This window comes from Coenobita brevimanus, chromosome 5, assembly GCF_032717465.1.
Source record: "Coenobita brevimanus isolate Jiangsu-jjx chromosome 5, ASM3271746v2, whole genome shotgun sequence".
Classification (NCBI taxonomy): domain Eukaryota; kingdom Metazoa; phylum Arthropoda; class Malacostraca; order Decapoda; family Coenobitidae; genus Coenobita; species Coenobita brevimanus.
In genome coordinates, this window is record NC_136958.1 from 14,495,745 (window position 1) to 14,513,829 (window position 18,085).

Here is an 18,085-nt window from a genome sequence, read left to right on the forward strand (position 1 = left end):
CGAGAGGAATAAGTTAATAAAAGCAAAAAAGAACCCAGGCTTTTCTACAGGTTTGTTAATAGTAAAATGAGACCAAAGACCAGCATTTTTTTCTTTTTTGAAATAAGAGAACAGCGGAAGGAAAAACAAATAAAAAAAATAATCCATATACCAGATTACTGGTGTCCTCCATTCACAAAAAAATCTGTAACAATTGGACTTCAACAGCTGTAGACTGAACTTTGGGGAGAGAGTTCCAAACAGATGCACCGAGGAGTAAAAGATTTCTAATAAGGCGGACGTTCTGCATTATGACAGTTTGACATTTCAGTCATGAGCGCTACCAGATGCCTGTGTAGCACAGGGAAAGGCATGGAGAGGTGGCACAATGGATGCAACTTCGCATGAGCATTTGCCAAAAAAGTATCTGTAAAATAATGCAAGGGAGGCAACATTCCTTCTTATCTGAAGGGGAGGCAGTTTATTTCTAACAGCAGGATTATTAATAATTCTTACAGCTTTGTTCACATTTTTGTCTAGTTGTTTTAGTGCAACCTCTCCACATCTATTCCATAAGGGTGAGCAATATTCCAGCTGAGAGCACACATGACATAAACTATAGTTAAATGCTCGTCAGTGAAGAATCTACGAACTCTGTACAATAATCCAAGTTTCTTTGAGGCGGTTTTAGCAAGTGATCTGACATAAGAAGTCCAGCTGAGGGCATTGTTAAGTGAAACACCGAGGATTTCAATACTTTTGGAGACAGGTGTATTACTAGCACTGAAGGTAATGCAGGAATCTGGCAATATCTGTCTGTTAGTAAATTGTGTATATTTGGCTTTCCTAGCATTAAATGAGACAAGGATATTTTGTCCCCATTCAGTGATCCAGGATGTCCTGATTTATGGAGATGGCTGTACTGAGTTGTGAGTTAGAGATATTAAACTTTGTGAATGGGTGTTTAAGTGCGACTGAACTGTGAAGTGCTGAATCATCTGCATATGAATGTATGGGATTGTGAGTGACAGATACGAGATCATTAATGTGAAATAGGAACAGAGTTGGAACCAGAACTGATCCTTGTAGTAAGCCGGCGTTAACTGAGTGGAAATTGGAATATGCATCACCTACTTTTACTCTTATCTTTCTGTCGCTGAGATATGAGGATTTCAGAGGAACAAAGGACTTTAGTCCATAGCAAGGGAGCTTGGATAGCAGGGAACGGTGCCACACACAGTCCAGCGCTTTATAACTATCAAGGGCAGCTGCATGGGTTTCTTCATGTTAGTCAATCGATTGATGGTGCGAGTCAGGAGACTGAATATATCAGTGGTGGATCTTTCGTGGCGAAAACCATACTGTCTATCACTAATTTAAGTCGTTGGATTCAAAATGTTTATCTATGTGCTTATTCATTTTAATTTCAAATACTTTACCAAGAGAAGTCGTGATAGCTATTGGTCAGTATTCAGATGAGTCAGAGGAACTTCCTTTCTTCGGGACTGGGTGGATATTAGCTTCTTTCCAAGAATTAGGGAATGAAGAAGCACGTATGCATAGCCTGAATAATTTAGCCAGAACAGAAGCAAGTGCTGGGGAGAACTTAATCATAAATGTTGGAGGAATTCCATCTGGGCCTGGAGCTTTGTTGGTTGGTAAATTGTCTAGGATGGATTTTACGTCTCTAGTTGCATAGTGAGATTGAGAGATGGTGATGTAATATATGAAAAAGAGGAGGAAATGAGTAACATAATGAATGTTAAACTACTGGCGGTACATGTATCAAAAGAGGAAATCCCATAACCTGTAACAGAGATGCAACCCCTGGAACTGGAAACAATAGTAGTTGAGAGAAATAAAATGCTTCAGTTGATGAAGGATACAGATGTGAGAAAGGCAATGGGACCGGATGAAGTAGCTGTTTGGTTCTTGGAAGAATGTGCAAACCAGTTAGTGAGGCCTACCTATGATAATATAAGATTTTCCATAGAAAGTGGGGAGCCACCTAAGAAAGAAAAACAGCAAATATTGTTTCGATTTATAAAGGTGGTGACATGGAGGACCCACTTAACTGTACATTGGTCTCCCTCACTAGTATGGTCTGCAAAACTATGTGAAAATGTGAGCAGAGAAAGGTGGATAAAATTCCTTGAAGGGCATATGGTCATAACGTCCAAGCAATTTGGAGTTCGAGAAGAGTCATCTTGTGTTACGAACTTGTTGAGCTTCTGTAGCAGAGTGATAGACATTGTTAAAAAAAAGGGAAGGATGTGTAGACTTATTTACCTGGATTGAAAGAAGGCTTTTGATAGAGTGCTGCACATAAGATCATTATGGAAATTGAAAACCTATGGAGGTGGTGGCTGAATCCGTAGAGAGGCGGCCTGCAGTCCTGATGGACCCAGGTTCGAATCCTGGCTGGGGCAGGAACAGTTTAAGGATTTGAATTTCATAAAAGTAGCCTTTCCTGATCTACCAGATGACCCGCCGACATGTTATAAAAGTACCCCCGCTAATACCAATACACCAGTCCTGTATGAGACAGCCCTAGCATGTATTCAGTATGGACGGTGGGTGTTAGCGCCGAAGTGGTGACATGTAGGCGGACTACTGGGCCTTGGGAAAGGCTACTGCCCCCGAGATACAGGCCCTGAGGCCTTTGCCCAGAGTCGGACACATAAAAAAAACAACAAAAAAAAACATGAGATATTGTTGAAATGGACGGAAAATTACTGGAAAGGCAAATGAGAACCGTAATTGAAGACAGGTTTTCCCAGTGGAAAAAGGTAATTCAGTGTGGGTCCCAATCATGATCTTGATATAAATGACATGCCTGAAGGGATGAGTACTTCTGTGAGTTTATTTGCTGATGATGCAAAATTATGAAACACGTTAAAGGGGTAAATTTTTGTCAGGAATCGCAAAAAGATCTAGCTAAACTCTTCAGGTGGAGTCAAACGTGGAAAATGGAATTCAATGTTAATAAATGTCATGTACTTGAAATGGGAGTCAGTGATAAGAGACCAAAGTATGTGAATAAGATGGGAGATGATATAATAAGGAAGCCGAGGGAAGAAAAGGACCTCAGAGTCACTGTACAGGATAACCTATTGCCAGAGAAACATATGAACAGGATTACTGGAGGAACTTCAGGGCTACTGACTAACACGAGAGTGGCATTTAATTATATGGATGAAGAGATGCTGAGAGAGAGTTAACAGTGACAAAGATAAGGCCGATTCTGGAATATGCAGCAGTGATATGGTCACCACATTTGAAAAAGCACACCTGTAAACTAGAGAGAATACAATGGATGGCCACAAAATTGACACCAAGCTTGAGGGAGTTGTCTTGTGACGAGTGGAAGAACTGAAATTCCCAACCCTAAGAGTGAGATGAGAGAGGGGAGATTTGACTGCAATGTTCAGAGGAGTAAGAGGAATAGAATGTGTGGACAGAGAGCACCTTTTTGTGAAGGATGATGGAAGAACAAGAGAGCATGAATTCAAGCTGAAGAAGAGTCGATGCTTCAGTGATGTAAAGAAATTTAGTTTTCCAAACAGAACTATAGACAATTGGAATAATTCTGAGGGAGAGGTGGTGTGAGCAGAGAGCATTCATGTGTTTAAATCTAGGTTGGATAATTAATATTTGTAGAAAACAGACAGGACAACACAAGCTTAGCTCAAATCCTGTATAATACAATTAGGTAAATACACACACACACACACACACACACACACACACACACACACACACACACACACACACACACACACACACACACACACACACACACACACACACACACACACACACACACAACTGTATATGGTTTTTGTATCATCACCATCATCAGACCTCTCTATCCACCCATGGATGGAGGAAATCAAGGGAAAAAAATGAGGGGTTGGAGCGATGCAACTGTCTGTGAGGCCAAGGATATGTTGAACTCTACCTCCACCATCCCAGCTCTAACTCGAGTGTCGCCCACGCTGAGGGGTCGAAAACGTTCAGCTGTGTTGCCCTCTGTCAAGCGAAAATATTGGCCCTCCTCTGGTCAAAAATTAAATGCTGTGTGTGTACCGTAAATTCATTACTTGAGAATTTACCTAATTTGGCATGAATATGATCGATTTACCTAAGTGGATGTCTCCTGGCGTCATATGATTCCCTGACTCATTTGGTTAACGCAGAACATTTTTTTCAGTACGGAGCAAAATCTGTTACTTAATGGTTCCCCATAAACTTACTTAATCTATTCATTATTGGTATCATACGTGTGTAAAATATTCAAGCCAATGCTAGGCAGTTTTACTCGGTTTTGATTAACCTTTTCTCCTGAAAAATTTAATGTATTAGACCTGTGTTATTAGCATGGTGTCTTCCGGTATCTCAAACAGATTAGCCGTGAGTGGTTGCTGGGTCCTGAACTGTGTGATATGTGGACCTCCAGTGATGTCCTCTGCTGCACCGCTTCTATTCTCCACCTAGTAGCCATCGCACTTGACAGGTAGGTCGCCCAAACACCAAAAGTTGTGGCAGTTTCCAAATCGGATTACTGGGCTTTGGAGAGAAGAAATGTTATTTCTGTTTGATAGAATGATCTGTCCCAGACAGAATTTTACATAAAATTAATCGCCAGTTGTTTCTTAGATTCACATCGTTGTACAAAAAAAAAAAAAAAAAAAAAAAAAACTATGATCTGATTTTCTACTGAACTACCAGGCATCCAAAAAAACAAAATTATATTGTATTTTAATGGCACAGTGACACCTGTAGAAACTTATTCTTTCTAAAGCCCATCAGCTTTATGGTGCTTGGAACGGACTTTTCGAACTGGAGAGGAGAGATACAGCCTTAATGAACCCTCTCCTTCATGTGGTCGCTATGGCCCTATATAGGCAAGCAGACACGGGGACGAAGCTATGTTGTATCATAATTTCAGTGTCGTGAACTGTTTAAAATGGAAGAAATTTTCTGGTGGTTTACATTCTGCGCCAGTCTCTTCGCTGCAAATACTTATGTGTTGAGAGGACAGCCGAGTCAGCATAATCGATGTCAGTTCTGCGTCATATCCCACCTCACATGAACCTTATCATGTTTTACTGTGTTAGGTATTTTCACATCCACTCTTTGCATAATTAATTAATAATTTCATGAGGGGAGCAACTTTTCTGCGCTCCTCACACCAACAAATAGAGCCAGCCTCGCAACATATATGTGAGTGAGGAAGGAGCACTGTACGTTATGAATCACCCTGCAGACCCACATATGAATATTATGTGTATTTAGAAAATACAACAATATCTTCTAGATTAGTCCACTTTTCGTATGTGGAAATAATTCTTTCAAAATCAGACCTCATTTTGAAGAAACGGTGAAGTACTTTCTCAGTCTAATCTGGCAATTTTATTCATTTTATGACAAACTTTTCCAACTGTTGGTGTTAAACTCGGCTTTCTCTAATCTCATACTACAACTGGTCGTGACCGCGCTCGACAGTTACGGGTAGACCACTAAATTGTTTATTTTTTTTTTTAATCTCATGAGGAGCGTAGGGTCCCTAGTTTAGGTACTTAGCCCAGACACTGAAATAGCCAGTGACCAGTTATTTCACCTTGAGTGACACAAAATGTGCAATCATCCCCAACAACTCCTAGAATTTAATCCCTTATGGGTCACATCCGACTGGTGCGCCTTCATTCAGTAGACAATCAGTCACAGAAAAACTATCTATCTATCTATATACCTAGGCTGCCCCCCCAAGGAAAGAGAGGTAGCCGAGACAGGACGACACACTCCCAATTTATGCATCCACTCAAACTCATTCATTCGCATCTTAGCCCAAAGGAGAGAAAGGACAGATCCTCACCAAACCACACCACACGAGGGTCAACTGCGCAGTGCAATCAGTGACATATGCAGCAGAGCTGGTTTACCTCTACCAAATCATAATGGACCCATCCCCTTACCCGCACCTGACCTGATCAGCTGATCAGACCAAATGCGAGAGAATATCCCCTCAGGGATGTGTCATCATTTATTCATTCACAATTTCTCTCCATTCATTTCTATAACGCACAACCACTCTTCTTTGCTCAACAGACATCCCTCTCGCATCCAACGCTCTCTTCACACTGTCCATCCATCCTATTTGTGGTCTTCCTGTCAGCCTTATACCTCTTGCATCAGATCTAGTTATCTTTTTCACCAATCGCTCATTATCCATTCTCTCCATGTGCCCAAATCATAGCAACACTCAACTCGATCAGTCATCTCCCGCACAACTCCAGTTCTCCTTCGTGCTTCATCATTTCTCACTTGATCCATCCACGTCACTCCACACATACTCCTCAGACACCTCATCTCCATTACATTCAGTCTTTTCCTCTATGTTACACCCATATTCCATGTTTCACCCCCATATAACGCAGTTGGTACCACAACACCCTCATACAGCATTCTTTTTACATCCATTCTAAGCGAACGACATCTAACACTTTTTTCATTCCTTCCAGCACCTTTCCTACTTCATTCATTCTAAACTTCACTTCTACATCTATTCTTCCATCCACAGCAACATGTGACCCTAAATACTTAAAATACTCTACTTCCTCAAGCAACTCACCATAAAAAACTATATTTATCCTCCTACCATCTACCAACCTCGTGCTCTTCATCACTTTACTCTTATTCTCATTGACTTTCAATTTCCTCCTTTCACACACCCTTCCAAACTCCATTACCAACGGTATCAATCTCTCCTCTGAATCAGCCACCAGTGCAGTATCATCCGCAAACAGCAGCTGCTTCAGATTCCACTCTCTATCATCAACATTCACCAGACTCAGACCTCCACTGAACACTCTTGCATTCACCTCCCTTACAACAGCATCCATATAAATATTAAACAACCAAGGCGACATCACACATCCCTGTCGCAGCCCCACTGACACAGGAAACCAATCGCTCACAGTATTTCCCACTCTTACACACGCTCTACTATTTACATAGAAACTTTTCACTCCTGTTAGTAACTTACCATCAAGTCCATACAATCTTAAAACAGTCCACAAAGCTTCCCTATCAGTTCTATCATACTGTCTATCTATCTATTACCAGACGCCTCAATCCCGCACGGGGTGGCCACAAACAAATCGCCTCCACGTCGCCCTGTCCCCCGCCATTTCACTGCCCTGCTCCCAACTCACCCCCCCCCCCTCTCTCATATACCTGTCCACTCCATCCTTCCATCTCATCCTCGGCCTCCTCCTCCCTCTCCTCCCCTCCACCTCACTCATATACACTCTCCTCGTCAGTCTCTCACCCTCCATCCTCTCCACATGGCCAAACCACCTCAGTGTCTTCCTCCTAATGCTTCCTATCACATCCACAACCACACCACAAATCTCCTTTATATCCTCATTTGTCGGCCTCTCTCCATGTGACTCCACAGGCTCCTCTTAAATAACTCATTTCCACGGCTCTCACTTCTGACTTGTGCCCTTCCAACAACATCCAAACTTCACTTCCATACGTTAGAGTTGGTATCACAATACTGTCATGTAGTAACTTCTTCACTCCCATGCTCACTTCCCTGTTTCTTATCACTGCTCTCAAGGAACCAGCAGCTTTTCTTCCCTGTTGTACCCTTTCAAGCACTTCACCCTCCAAACTTCCATCCTTACTCATCACACTACACAAGTACTTAAACGTACTCACATTTTCCATTTCCACACCATCCAACCTCACTGTACATGCACTGACTTCACCTCTTTCAAAGACCATCACTTTACTCTTCTCTGCATTCACCTTTAGATTCCGTTTCTTACACATTCTCTCAAACTCATCCACCAAGCCTTGCAGCTCTCCCTTCGTCTTCACTCAACATAGGCTCTATCATACGCTTTCTCTAAATCCATGAATGCCCAAAACACATCCTTACCTTTCGCTAAATACTTTTCACACACCTGTCTCACAGCAAACACCTGATTCAAACATCCCCTAACTCTCCAAAAACCACGCTGCTCATCAGCAATCACTCCCTCTGTACCCTCTCTAACTCTCTTAATTAACACTCAACCATGCACCTTACCTACAACACTCAACAGACTTTACTCCTAAAGCTAAAACATTCATACTTATCACCTTTACCTTTATACAAGGGAACCAGACAAGCACTTGCCCAGTCAACTGGCACCATACCTTGCACAAAGCACACATTCAACAATCTTACTAACCGGTCAACAATAGTCGCTCCAGCACCTTTCAGGCTTTCCACAGCACACTCATCCAAACATGCAGCGTTCCCTGTTTTCATCTCCTTTACTGCCTCCTGCACTTCCTCCATCGTGATCAAAGAATCATTCAACTCACCCAACACATTTATTCCTTGCACACATCCATCTGCCACAATCTCAGCTTCCCTTTCCTCATCTGCATTTAACAATCTTTCAAAATACTCCACCCATCTCTTCCTTACTGCATCAATTTCAATTAACGTCCTTCCATCCTCTGCTTTTACTCGCTCTTCCTTCCCAGACTCTCCCTTTTGAACCCTTTTCCCTTCCTTCCAAAACATTTTCTTATTCTGTTGAAAATTCTCAGTCAACCGCCTACCCCACCTCTCATCTGCTGCCACTTTAGCATCACGCACAGCCATTCTTGCCCTATTCCTCTTTTCCTTATACATCTCATATGACACCTCCTCTTTTCTCTGCAGCCACACTTCATATGCACGTCTCTTCTCAGCCACAGCCATACTTACTTGCTCGCACCAGCATTCATTTCCCTTTTTTACACCACCACCCAATCGTCTCACACAATACACCTTTTCTGCATGCCCCACCACAACTGCCACTTCTGCATGCCCCACCACAACTGCCATTCCTCCTCCACACTGCTATTCTCCTGATCTTTCATTGCTTTCCACTCATCTTTCAATTTCTCCTAATATTCTATCTTTTTCTCCCTTTTATCCAACTCACTTTCAAAACTTCCCTGCCACATCTAACTCTCCTACCTCTCACCCATCTCTTACCTACTCTCAACTTTCCCTCCACCAGGTAGTGGTCAGACATACCTCCATCCTCCCCTCTCAAAACTCTCATATCCAACAATATTCCTGTTACATTCCTGGACAGAACCACATTGGCCATCAATGCTCTATCAACAACCCTTCCACCTTCCTGTCTCACCCATGTATACTTATAAATATCTTTCTTCTCAAACAAGGTAGCCTATTTCCAACCACCATCTCTCGCTCAACGCACATCCCTATCATTCGTTCCCCATTTTCATTTCTTCCAGGCACACCTTTCATAAAATCTACACCTTCAACTGATACGTTTCCCACTCTAGCATTCAGATCTCCCATCATTACCACATTCACATTCGCTCCAAACTCTGCAGACACTCACCATCATTCCAGAAAGACTCCCTCTCTTCTTCATCCCTTTCACAACAAGGCCCACATGAATTCACAAATACCCACAACACAAGTTCAAATTTCGCTTTCACCCACATCAATCTCGATGACACCTTCCATTCAATCACCCACTGCCGTTCTTCCGGGCTCATCTCTGTATCACTCAAAGCTAACACATCCACCTTTCTTCTCACAAACATGCTCCCAGTCTCCTTCCTTTTAGCCTCGATCGTACTACATCCACGCATATTCATAGACCCAGTCTTCAGAGTACCGGGATAACTCGATCCCCCATCCCTTTCTATGGCCTGTCTCTTTTTAGGAACTAAAAAACAGAGGAGGGGGTCCCTAGTCCCCTCACCCCACCCCTTTTAGTTGCCTTTTACGACACGCAGGGAATACGATGGCAGAATTCTTCCTAACACAACCTGGCCGCAGAGTAGTAGTACCACACCATAGTGCAGCCAGATTGTGTCCCCCTCGCCACAGGACGGGGACACAATTTGGCCGCACTATGGGGTTATATTATAGTGTGAAGAGCTATTAAATTTACTTTTAGCTTCTCCCTTGACAATATTATTTAGCTTAGGAGGAGTTAAACAGAGCTTTCATTAAATCCAGTACTGATCAACATCAGAGTTGAATTAGATCGTCTGGAGTTAACAGGAGTCAAATGGCAGAGAATTCCGCAAAATGATGTCGTTAAAGGGAAAAACTACTTTTTTAAATTATGACTTCATACCTCTAGATGATTTATGTTCGTCTTTTGAGACGCCTACTCCAGTACAGGAGTTGGAAAATTAACTTCACCAGGAGTGTGTACTCATGAACGGCGACCGGCGTCGAGCAATGTTTTTCCATAGCATAGGCGGTGACGTAGATGCGGCGCATTCTGTAAAAAGCTGTCAGCAATTTTGGGAAAGGATCGAAGGTCTGGGAGATGTTAACACCAACGTAAAATACCGACTAAACCACTTAGGCAGTCTGTACATCTCGTGAATCAGCCATGAATGGACGTCGGTCTTTTGCTCCACCCAAGTGTTAGTGTTTGTAAGAATAAAAAGCAAGTAGATCAGAAAAAAAAAAAAGAAAGAGTGTTTCCCAGACAGTGACTGTTTTTCAATGTTTACTTTTGATCTGGGATGGAAGGGGAGAGAGATAAGCATCCCTTGTGCTCGCTTGCTAACTCTGCCCACTCACAACCCACAACCCTACAAGCATAAGCTGTATTTTCCTTTACTCATTATACTTGTCATTATTTCTTTTACTGTATTCTTTTGCTCTTATTTTGTTGTATTTTCAGGAAATATTCATATTCCTTGTTTACTGTACTTACAACTACAACTTACACCTTCACCATCCCTTACCCCTCCTTCCCCAGCCCACCATGCATGTCTCTGGCCTTATCGTTTTTTGACTGCGAGGGTTGTCCCTAACACACACTGCTGGACCCATTTTCTTTCTCCTTTCTTTCCACACGCACTATACCACCCAGAGTGGAAAAAAAAAGCTCCATACAGGAATAAACATTATAAATATAAAATGAGGGAAACATTTATAATCATATTTTTATTTATATGTACACATAATATGTACTGAATTTGTTCATAATACATACCTGCATAAACACAATAAACAAAGTTTAAAAATATATATATATATTTTTTTAAGCACTCCCACAGTATGTACTGATTTTGTTCGTAATACATATATTTAATCATTTCAAACCATTTTAGCAACAATTATTATTATTATTATTTTTTTTTGGGGGGGCGAGGGTGAAAAACATGGATGCTGTACATCTCAGTGTAATGTTTAGTCGCTCCTCTGCTTAGTTCTCACCAACATGTACGCTGTCATTTTTGCGAATTTTTCTGAGCTTCATTGCGAAGCACTGGATGGGTTAGGAAGGTAAAAATTACATTGCCAAGTGCTCCAGATAGATTCTCCTCAAGTTGGTAAAGAAAAAAAAAAAGTCAGTTTTCGAAACCTGGAAAAATGGTCCTAGCGCTGGCCAGAGGGGGTCAGTGAATTTCCGGAGGCATGGCCATGGAGGGGTTAATCCGTCTACAGACCAAAAGACAATATTTTAAGAAGGATATCTTGTTGGGAAGAGGACACTGCAGGCCATATCTAATCCCATCAACAAGAAATACTTATAAAAAAGCTGCATAAATTGCTGGGTTACACGAAGAATTCAGCACAAAAAATGCAATCATAGAGAAATTGTTAACCATACCATTACATCAAAACTTTAAATTCGCCTTACTGTCGTCTAATATCATTCATTACGAACTAATACAACACTATGAAGCAATAAGTTCCTTTAGTTTGCTTCATCAGGTTTTACTGGTAATGCCTTCACTACGATGACGTGTTATGTGTTTGCTGCCACCAGACGATTTTGTCCTTATGAATGACGTGTCATAGCCAAAAGGCAATAAATAATATCCAGTATTTCTTTTAGACGAGATGTTTCTCCTAAGATGAATGAAATCGTCTAGCGACAGAAAAAATAACATAAGCAAAAGGAACGTCCATACAGTGCAACATTACCTCTTTCAGGCACAAGATAATCCATAGTTTTACATGGCAAATGATAAGGATGATGGTAAGTTGGATAAACGTAAGACAGTGACTGATTTTGTGTGTGGGGGAGATGTAATGTGAGATTTGCACACGATATGAGAGTTTATAGAGGTTTGGGGTGTGGGCTATCTAATCAATAAATAGTAGTGTCTAAGCAGAAGTAGAACAGAGGTAGAACAAGACAGAAGGAAGCAGTTTCTGAAAAAAGAGTAGAAGGCCTGCAGGATGAAGAACAAAATTCGAAATACAAGAGACAGTTGTAGGGACAGCTGAGCAGATATGATTTAATCCAGATGGAGCAGGTGAAAAGCATCCACAGCGTATTTGTCCTTAACCCAAGACCATGGTTTTCGACCGATTGTTTATAAAATTAAATTGCTTTTTTCTTGCCTGACCCTCAACATTTGTACCACGCTTGGATCAGTTTGAATTTGAACTGTTCAAGTTATCTTTGCCATGTGATGTGACCTTGACCTAACCCTGTGACCTCAACCACTGACTGACTGTCATCAAAATCGAATTATTTTATTATTTCCTGACCCTCAACATTCCACCATATTTGATCCAAATCGGATCAGAACTGGTCATGTTAAACATATCATGTGATCTTGTCAATTGACTTAGCCTTATGACATCAACCTTTGATTGTTCTCGAAATAGATTTCTTTATTTTTCGTCTTTCCCTGAAACTAACAACCAAGTTTGGTCTAAATCAGACAAGAAAAAAAATCAAGCCTACCTTGTCATGTGACTTTCACGCTTGGCCTGTTGTTCCCAAAAGCAATAGGCCAAGACTTATGCTGACCTTCACCACCTCCACCAAGTTTGACCTAGATCAGATCATTTTTTTTTTTTTTTTTTTAAATATAAAGTGATCGAACTTTGACCTTGCCCAATGACCTTCACCTTTGAGTGATTATTCAAAAATCTCTTCATTCTTGCCAGAATTCTCAAACTTCCACCAGATTTGGCCTAAGCTGAGCAAAGACTGCTCACGTTTTCCTTTCTGGGTCAAACTTGACCCTTGACCTCTTGTTCTAAAAAAATACACAAGTTCATTTCATTTACCGACATAATGGGAAAAAAAAAAAAAACTTTACTCTGCCTTAGCATAATCAGTCTCTCACAGATGGTCAGTTAACATTGTCCTCCAGGAGGAAAACGAACGATTTTATACTAAACCTACTTTTCCCCATTAGGCTTATGCATTTTTATTAAGCATCAAACAGAGCATGAAGCTGTAATAATATGGATTTAGGCATGAACAGGAGGCAAACATTGCTATCTTAATGAACTTGACTTCGTTTACGCCACACTTTAGTGATAGAGTGAACTTGGAGACTTACTGTAACTGGAAATATGACTGATTAGGATGTCGTTAAAAAAAAAAGTCATTATTCTAATAACACTCCATAATATAAAATATAAAAATATTGTAAAACCATACTCACTGGTCTTCACAACTGCTTATTTCCCTCATCCATTATGGCGGGCATGTAGTCAGACTGCTTACTCACCATTGTTGTATCCACTTGTGTAATGCACGAATTGTCCGAGATTGTCAGTTCTGCACATATTCAAATGATCATCTCTGAAACTACCTTCCTTAAATGCATCTCTGTCATTTAAGAAGTGGATCGAAGAATCTCGACTTGCATACAGCTTGTTTTAACCATTAACTTTCTGTTTTCTTGCTGGGAGAACTTGTTCCGGTTTTGCCTCAGTTGTCTACATTCTTCTCTGGCCAGGTTCTGAGCCTCTTTGAGATGAAGGGTTCCTTCACTGCAGCGGTCTCGCCATTGTTTTCTGTCTGAGCCTTTGGTTTCAAGATCTTTTGGTATGGTATTGTTTTTCTTCAGGGTTGTCCCACATGATATTTACTTCTTTTCTTGTGTCCCCGTGGGTTACAGGGTGCTGCAGAGAACTGGCCACACAGACCCTGGCAGGGAAAGCGGTGCTCAGGCATGCAGAACATGTGTCCGACCCGCCTCAGTTGTTTTTTATCTAGCATGGTTTATGTGCTGGTTGACTTCACCCGCTGGAGAATTTGTCAGTGAGGGACTTCATCCTCCGTTGTGAGTTATAGGATGCATTGCAAGTATCAGATGTGAAACGACTCAAGCTGTTTGATATGACGCTGGTAGGAAGTCCAGGATTCAGCACCATATAAATGGACGGAGAGTCATACAGTCGTATATGCTGATACCTTCACCTTGATTCTCAAGTTGGTGATTTCAAAGACTAGTTGTGAGACGTTCAAAAGAGGCTGAGGCATGGTTGACTCGTGCAAGGGCTTCTTCATCAATGTTATGTTTACCTGTGAGCAGTGTTCCAAGGTAGGTAAGATTCTCCATGTATTTTACATTTTTACCATTTATCTGAAATGCAAGAGGCTCTACTGGGTTGTTTCTTTGATATATTATTTTTGTTTTATTGTTTATTTGGAGCCCCACTGCATGGTATTTGTTGGAGATGAAGAGAGTGTTGTGAGGCTTCTGGGATATGTGCAAGGACAGCACAGTCATCAACATATTGTAGCTCTAGGAAATGATACATCCTTGCTTTATTCCCACGTCCAATTTGAAGGGTTCGAATTTGCTCCCACCAATGGACAAACGAGCATTCATGTTGCCATGCAGGGTTTTCATGAGGGTAAGAAATTTGTTAGGAACTCAGAATTTTGATAGAGCTTTCCACAAAAGTTCTCTGTTGACAGTATCAAATGGTTTTGCAGGATTGATGAATGCAATAGATAAGTCACAGCTCTGCTCATGGCATTTCTCCTGTATCTGTCGGACAACAAAGATCATATCGCATGTGCTTTGTTCCTTCCGAAATCCACATTGTGTTTCAGGAAATGCTGACTCAGACGTTTATCAGTCTGAATAACATCGTCTTAACTATTCACAAGGAGGGAGATATCTCTTCTGTTGTCACAGTCTGAGCGGTCTCCTTTCTTCCTGTAGGTGGATGCAATATCAGAAGTAAGCCATTCAGATGGAATTCGTTCTTAGTTCTTGATAATCAGTATGAGAGCACTGAATTGCTATTTGGGTAACTGGCCACCCTCTTTAATTAGTTCAGATGCCCATCAGGGCCAGGGCTTTTGTTACTTTATAGAGAGCAGATGGCCTAAACAGTTTCTGAAAATGTTGATGGTAGTCTAGATCTGCTTCCTGATGAGCACTTGGGATGCTATCAAGGATATTCTACTTTACCGGGTTTCTTGGATTCAGTAAAGTATTGAACTGTTGTGCCCACTTTCCATGACTGCTTGCTTGTCTTTCAGGAACTCTCCTTCAGCTGACTGAATGGGGTTAAGCAAAGTTTGGTTGGCCCATAGATGTATTTTATGGATGTGTAGATCCTATATTGGTCATTAATATCAACCAGTCATTGCAGCTCGTTTGCTTGTCCAGTCCACCATATGTTCTCCATGTCAAGCAGTTTTATCTGGGTTTCACTTCTGAGATTCTGATTTTCAGTTTTTAGGGTCAAGGAACTAGAATGAGTATGTTATATGCTATATTCTTCATTACAAGAAGGTCATGTATGCCCTCAGCATTTTCATCAAACCCCTCTTTATGGTGGCCATTGGAGAAACTTAGGGTTTCTTCTCCAGTGCTTTGAAACAGTATTTTAATGTTTAGTGACTCTGCATCTAGGTTTGTTGCATTGTTGTCTAGGTCAAGTGGTAGGCACGGAGAGAGACTGTTTGTAATAGTGCTGCAGGAAATGTTGCAAGTTGCTGCATCCTTTAAAATACTACAGTTTAGTTCCTCGGAAGATGTTTTATGGCACATTTGTGGGTTTATGACTCGTTGCAATTTGTTGACTATAAAGCTATGGTCTTTTGAGCACTCAGCACCTCTCATAGCTCGGGTTATGAGAACTTCTTTTTGTACTTACAATGGCATAGTGAATTAGATGACAATGTCATCCATTTGCTTTTTTTTTTTTTTTTTTTTTTTTTCCTAAGTTGAAAAATGGTGTTGGTGATGACCAGACTGTGTTCTGAAAATAAGGAAATACTAAGACCATTATTGTTCCTGATACCAACACCATAGCGGCCTATATTGCCTTGTCAGAGGTGATTATCTTTTCCTACTCTTGCATTAAAATCTCCAAGCAGGGTGGGTTTGTCATTGTGGTATTGAGCAGGATAAGCTTGTCAATATGTGGTACTGAGAGGAATGAGTCTGTCATTATGTGGTACTGAGCAAATGGTGGCATACAGAGAGTCATAAATGGCATCATTGACGGTGTCCTCAGAGTCAAGTATTGTGGCATAGGCACTGATGAGTGTTACATTTTGCTCTTTAGAGAGTGGCATGTGCCAGGACATCAGCCTCTCTGATATACCACAGATAATTCTTGGATCCTCTGTAGTAAATTCCTTCAGACTGCAAAGCCCACAGAAGGCAGGGCTCAATAGACAGACTTCCGGCAGACTCTTGCAACCCTGATCACTATATGGTCATCGTGATTCTTCATGCCGCAATTACATACTTAGAAGGGCCAAGTCATTTGTTGGTAAGGACTGTGCACTCTCATCACAGTAAATTCAGTAAATGCACAAGCCCACTTCTTTATTCACTTCCCATTTCATCCATTACCGAAATCAAAAGACGTATGGTGACAGGATGTGACGGTGACAGGTCATGGATGTGGCTGGAAGTTGCTAGCTTGAGTCCTGTACATAGGCGGCACTGAACCAGTGGTTGCTGTCATGATGGCACGGTAGCAGGTAATGCCATGAGCAACTCTGAGTGTGACTTAACAGTCGAAAACGGATGCCCAACTGCTTACCCTGACTGTGAGGGGTTACAAGAGGTAACCTAAACATTCTGTACTCCACCCCATCATGGCAGATAACCTCGTCTGTCAAGGCATCCCACACTGTGGTCGAAAAGTCAAAAGTATTCCTCTGACTCTTTCCACCCGGAAAATATGAACTTTGCTTGATAGTGACCGAGACACATGACCTCGCCACAGGACTGACCATGAGCTGAAAAAGTGTAAAATTGATATTGCTGTCCTGGCTGAGACTCGACTCTCAGGGAAAGAACATCCTAATAGAAGCAGAAAGGTATGCCTGTAACTGCAGGGAATACCCACTCAATGTAAGAAGAAACCATGTAGAGTCCCCCTGCTGGTATGGTCAACCAGATTTACAGGGTATGCAAGACCCCCATCACGATAAGGTGGTTCTCGTGGGACACACACACACACACACACACACACACACACACACACACACACACACACGCACACACACACACACACACACACACACACACACACACACACACACACACAGACTTATTCAGGCTTACTTAGTATCTCCATAGAGTTTATGCTTCTTTCATTCACTCTCACCTGTTCACGTTCTTCCTTTGACTTGCATTCTTATATTCTCATTTTCATTCACTCACTGTTCTCATTCACTGTTGCAACCAGTCTCACTCATACCACTGTCACCTGGTAGAATACTTTCTTAATTTCTGTTTTACTTCATATTTACTCTCGCTCACTCTCACATTCACTCTCTTTTACAAACTCATCGAAATTCATTCACTTTGTGACCTACATAATCACTCAATCACTCTGATTCAGATTCACTCTCAGACATTCCTTTCACCCACTCTTTCTCCCAGTATCATTCATACCCAATTTCATTTACTTTCACATTCACCATCCTACTTTCACCAACAGTAATTCACGTTCCCTCATGCGTACTCTCTCACTCACCTACCATTATTGCAGTTCACTTTCATTAACTCCTGACTGTCCATCACTCACTCTCTCACTGTCACTCATATCCACTGTCAGTTTCTCTCACTTTCAAACTCATATATATATTATTACGTAGATTCATGCACTCAAGTTCTTTCACTCACTCAGGTACTCTCATTTGAGTACACTCATACTAGCTTCTGACTGAAATTCACTCAATCTGTGAGTCACAAACGTCACTTCTACATCTACGACCTGTCATCGTTACCCTATCCTGTCACCATAGGTCTTTCGATTTTCGTGGAGGATGAAATGAGAAGTGTACATAAAAGTGGGCTTGTGCAATTA

At 41.4% G+C, this 18,085-nt stretch overlaps 1 protein-coding gene across 1 annotated transcript in view; it reads left to right on the forward strand.

Annotated features, from left to right (window-relative positions):
• Positions 1–18,085, forward strand: part of LOC145398021 (5-hydroxytryptamine receptor-like) — a gene marked incomplete at its 5' end in the record, with an annotated part of 128,251 nt that overhangs the window by 28,479 nt on the left and 81,687 nt on the right. Inside the window, one exon of the mRNA XM_080270986.1 lies at positions 4,386–4,495. Coding sequence (XP_080127112.1) covers positions 4,386–4,495 — 110 coding nt within the window. The remainder of the gene's footprint in view (positions 1–4,385; positions 4,496–18,085) is intronic.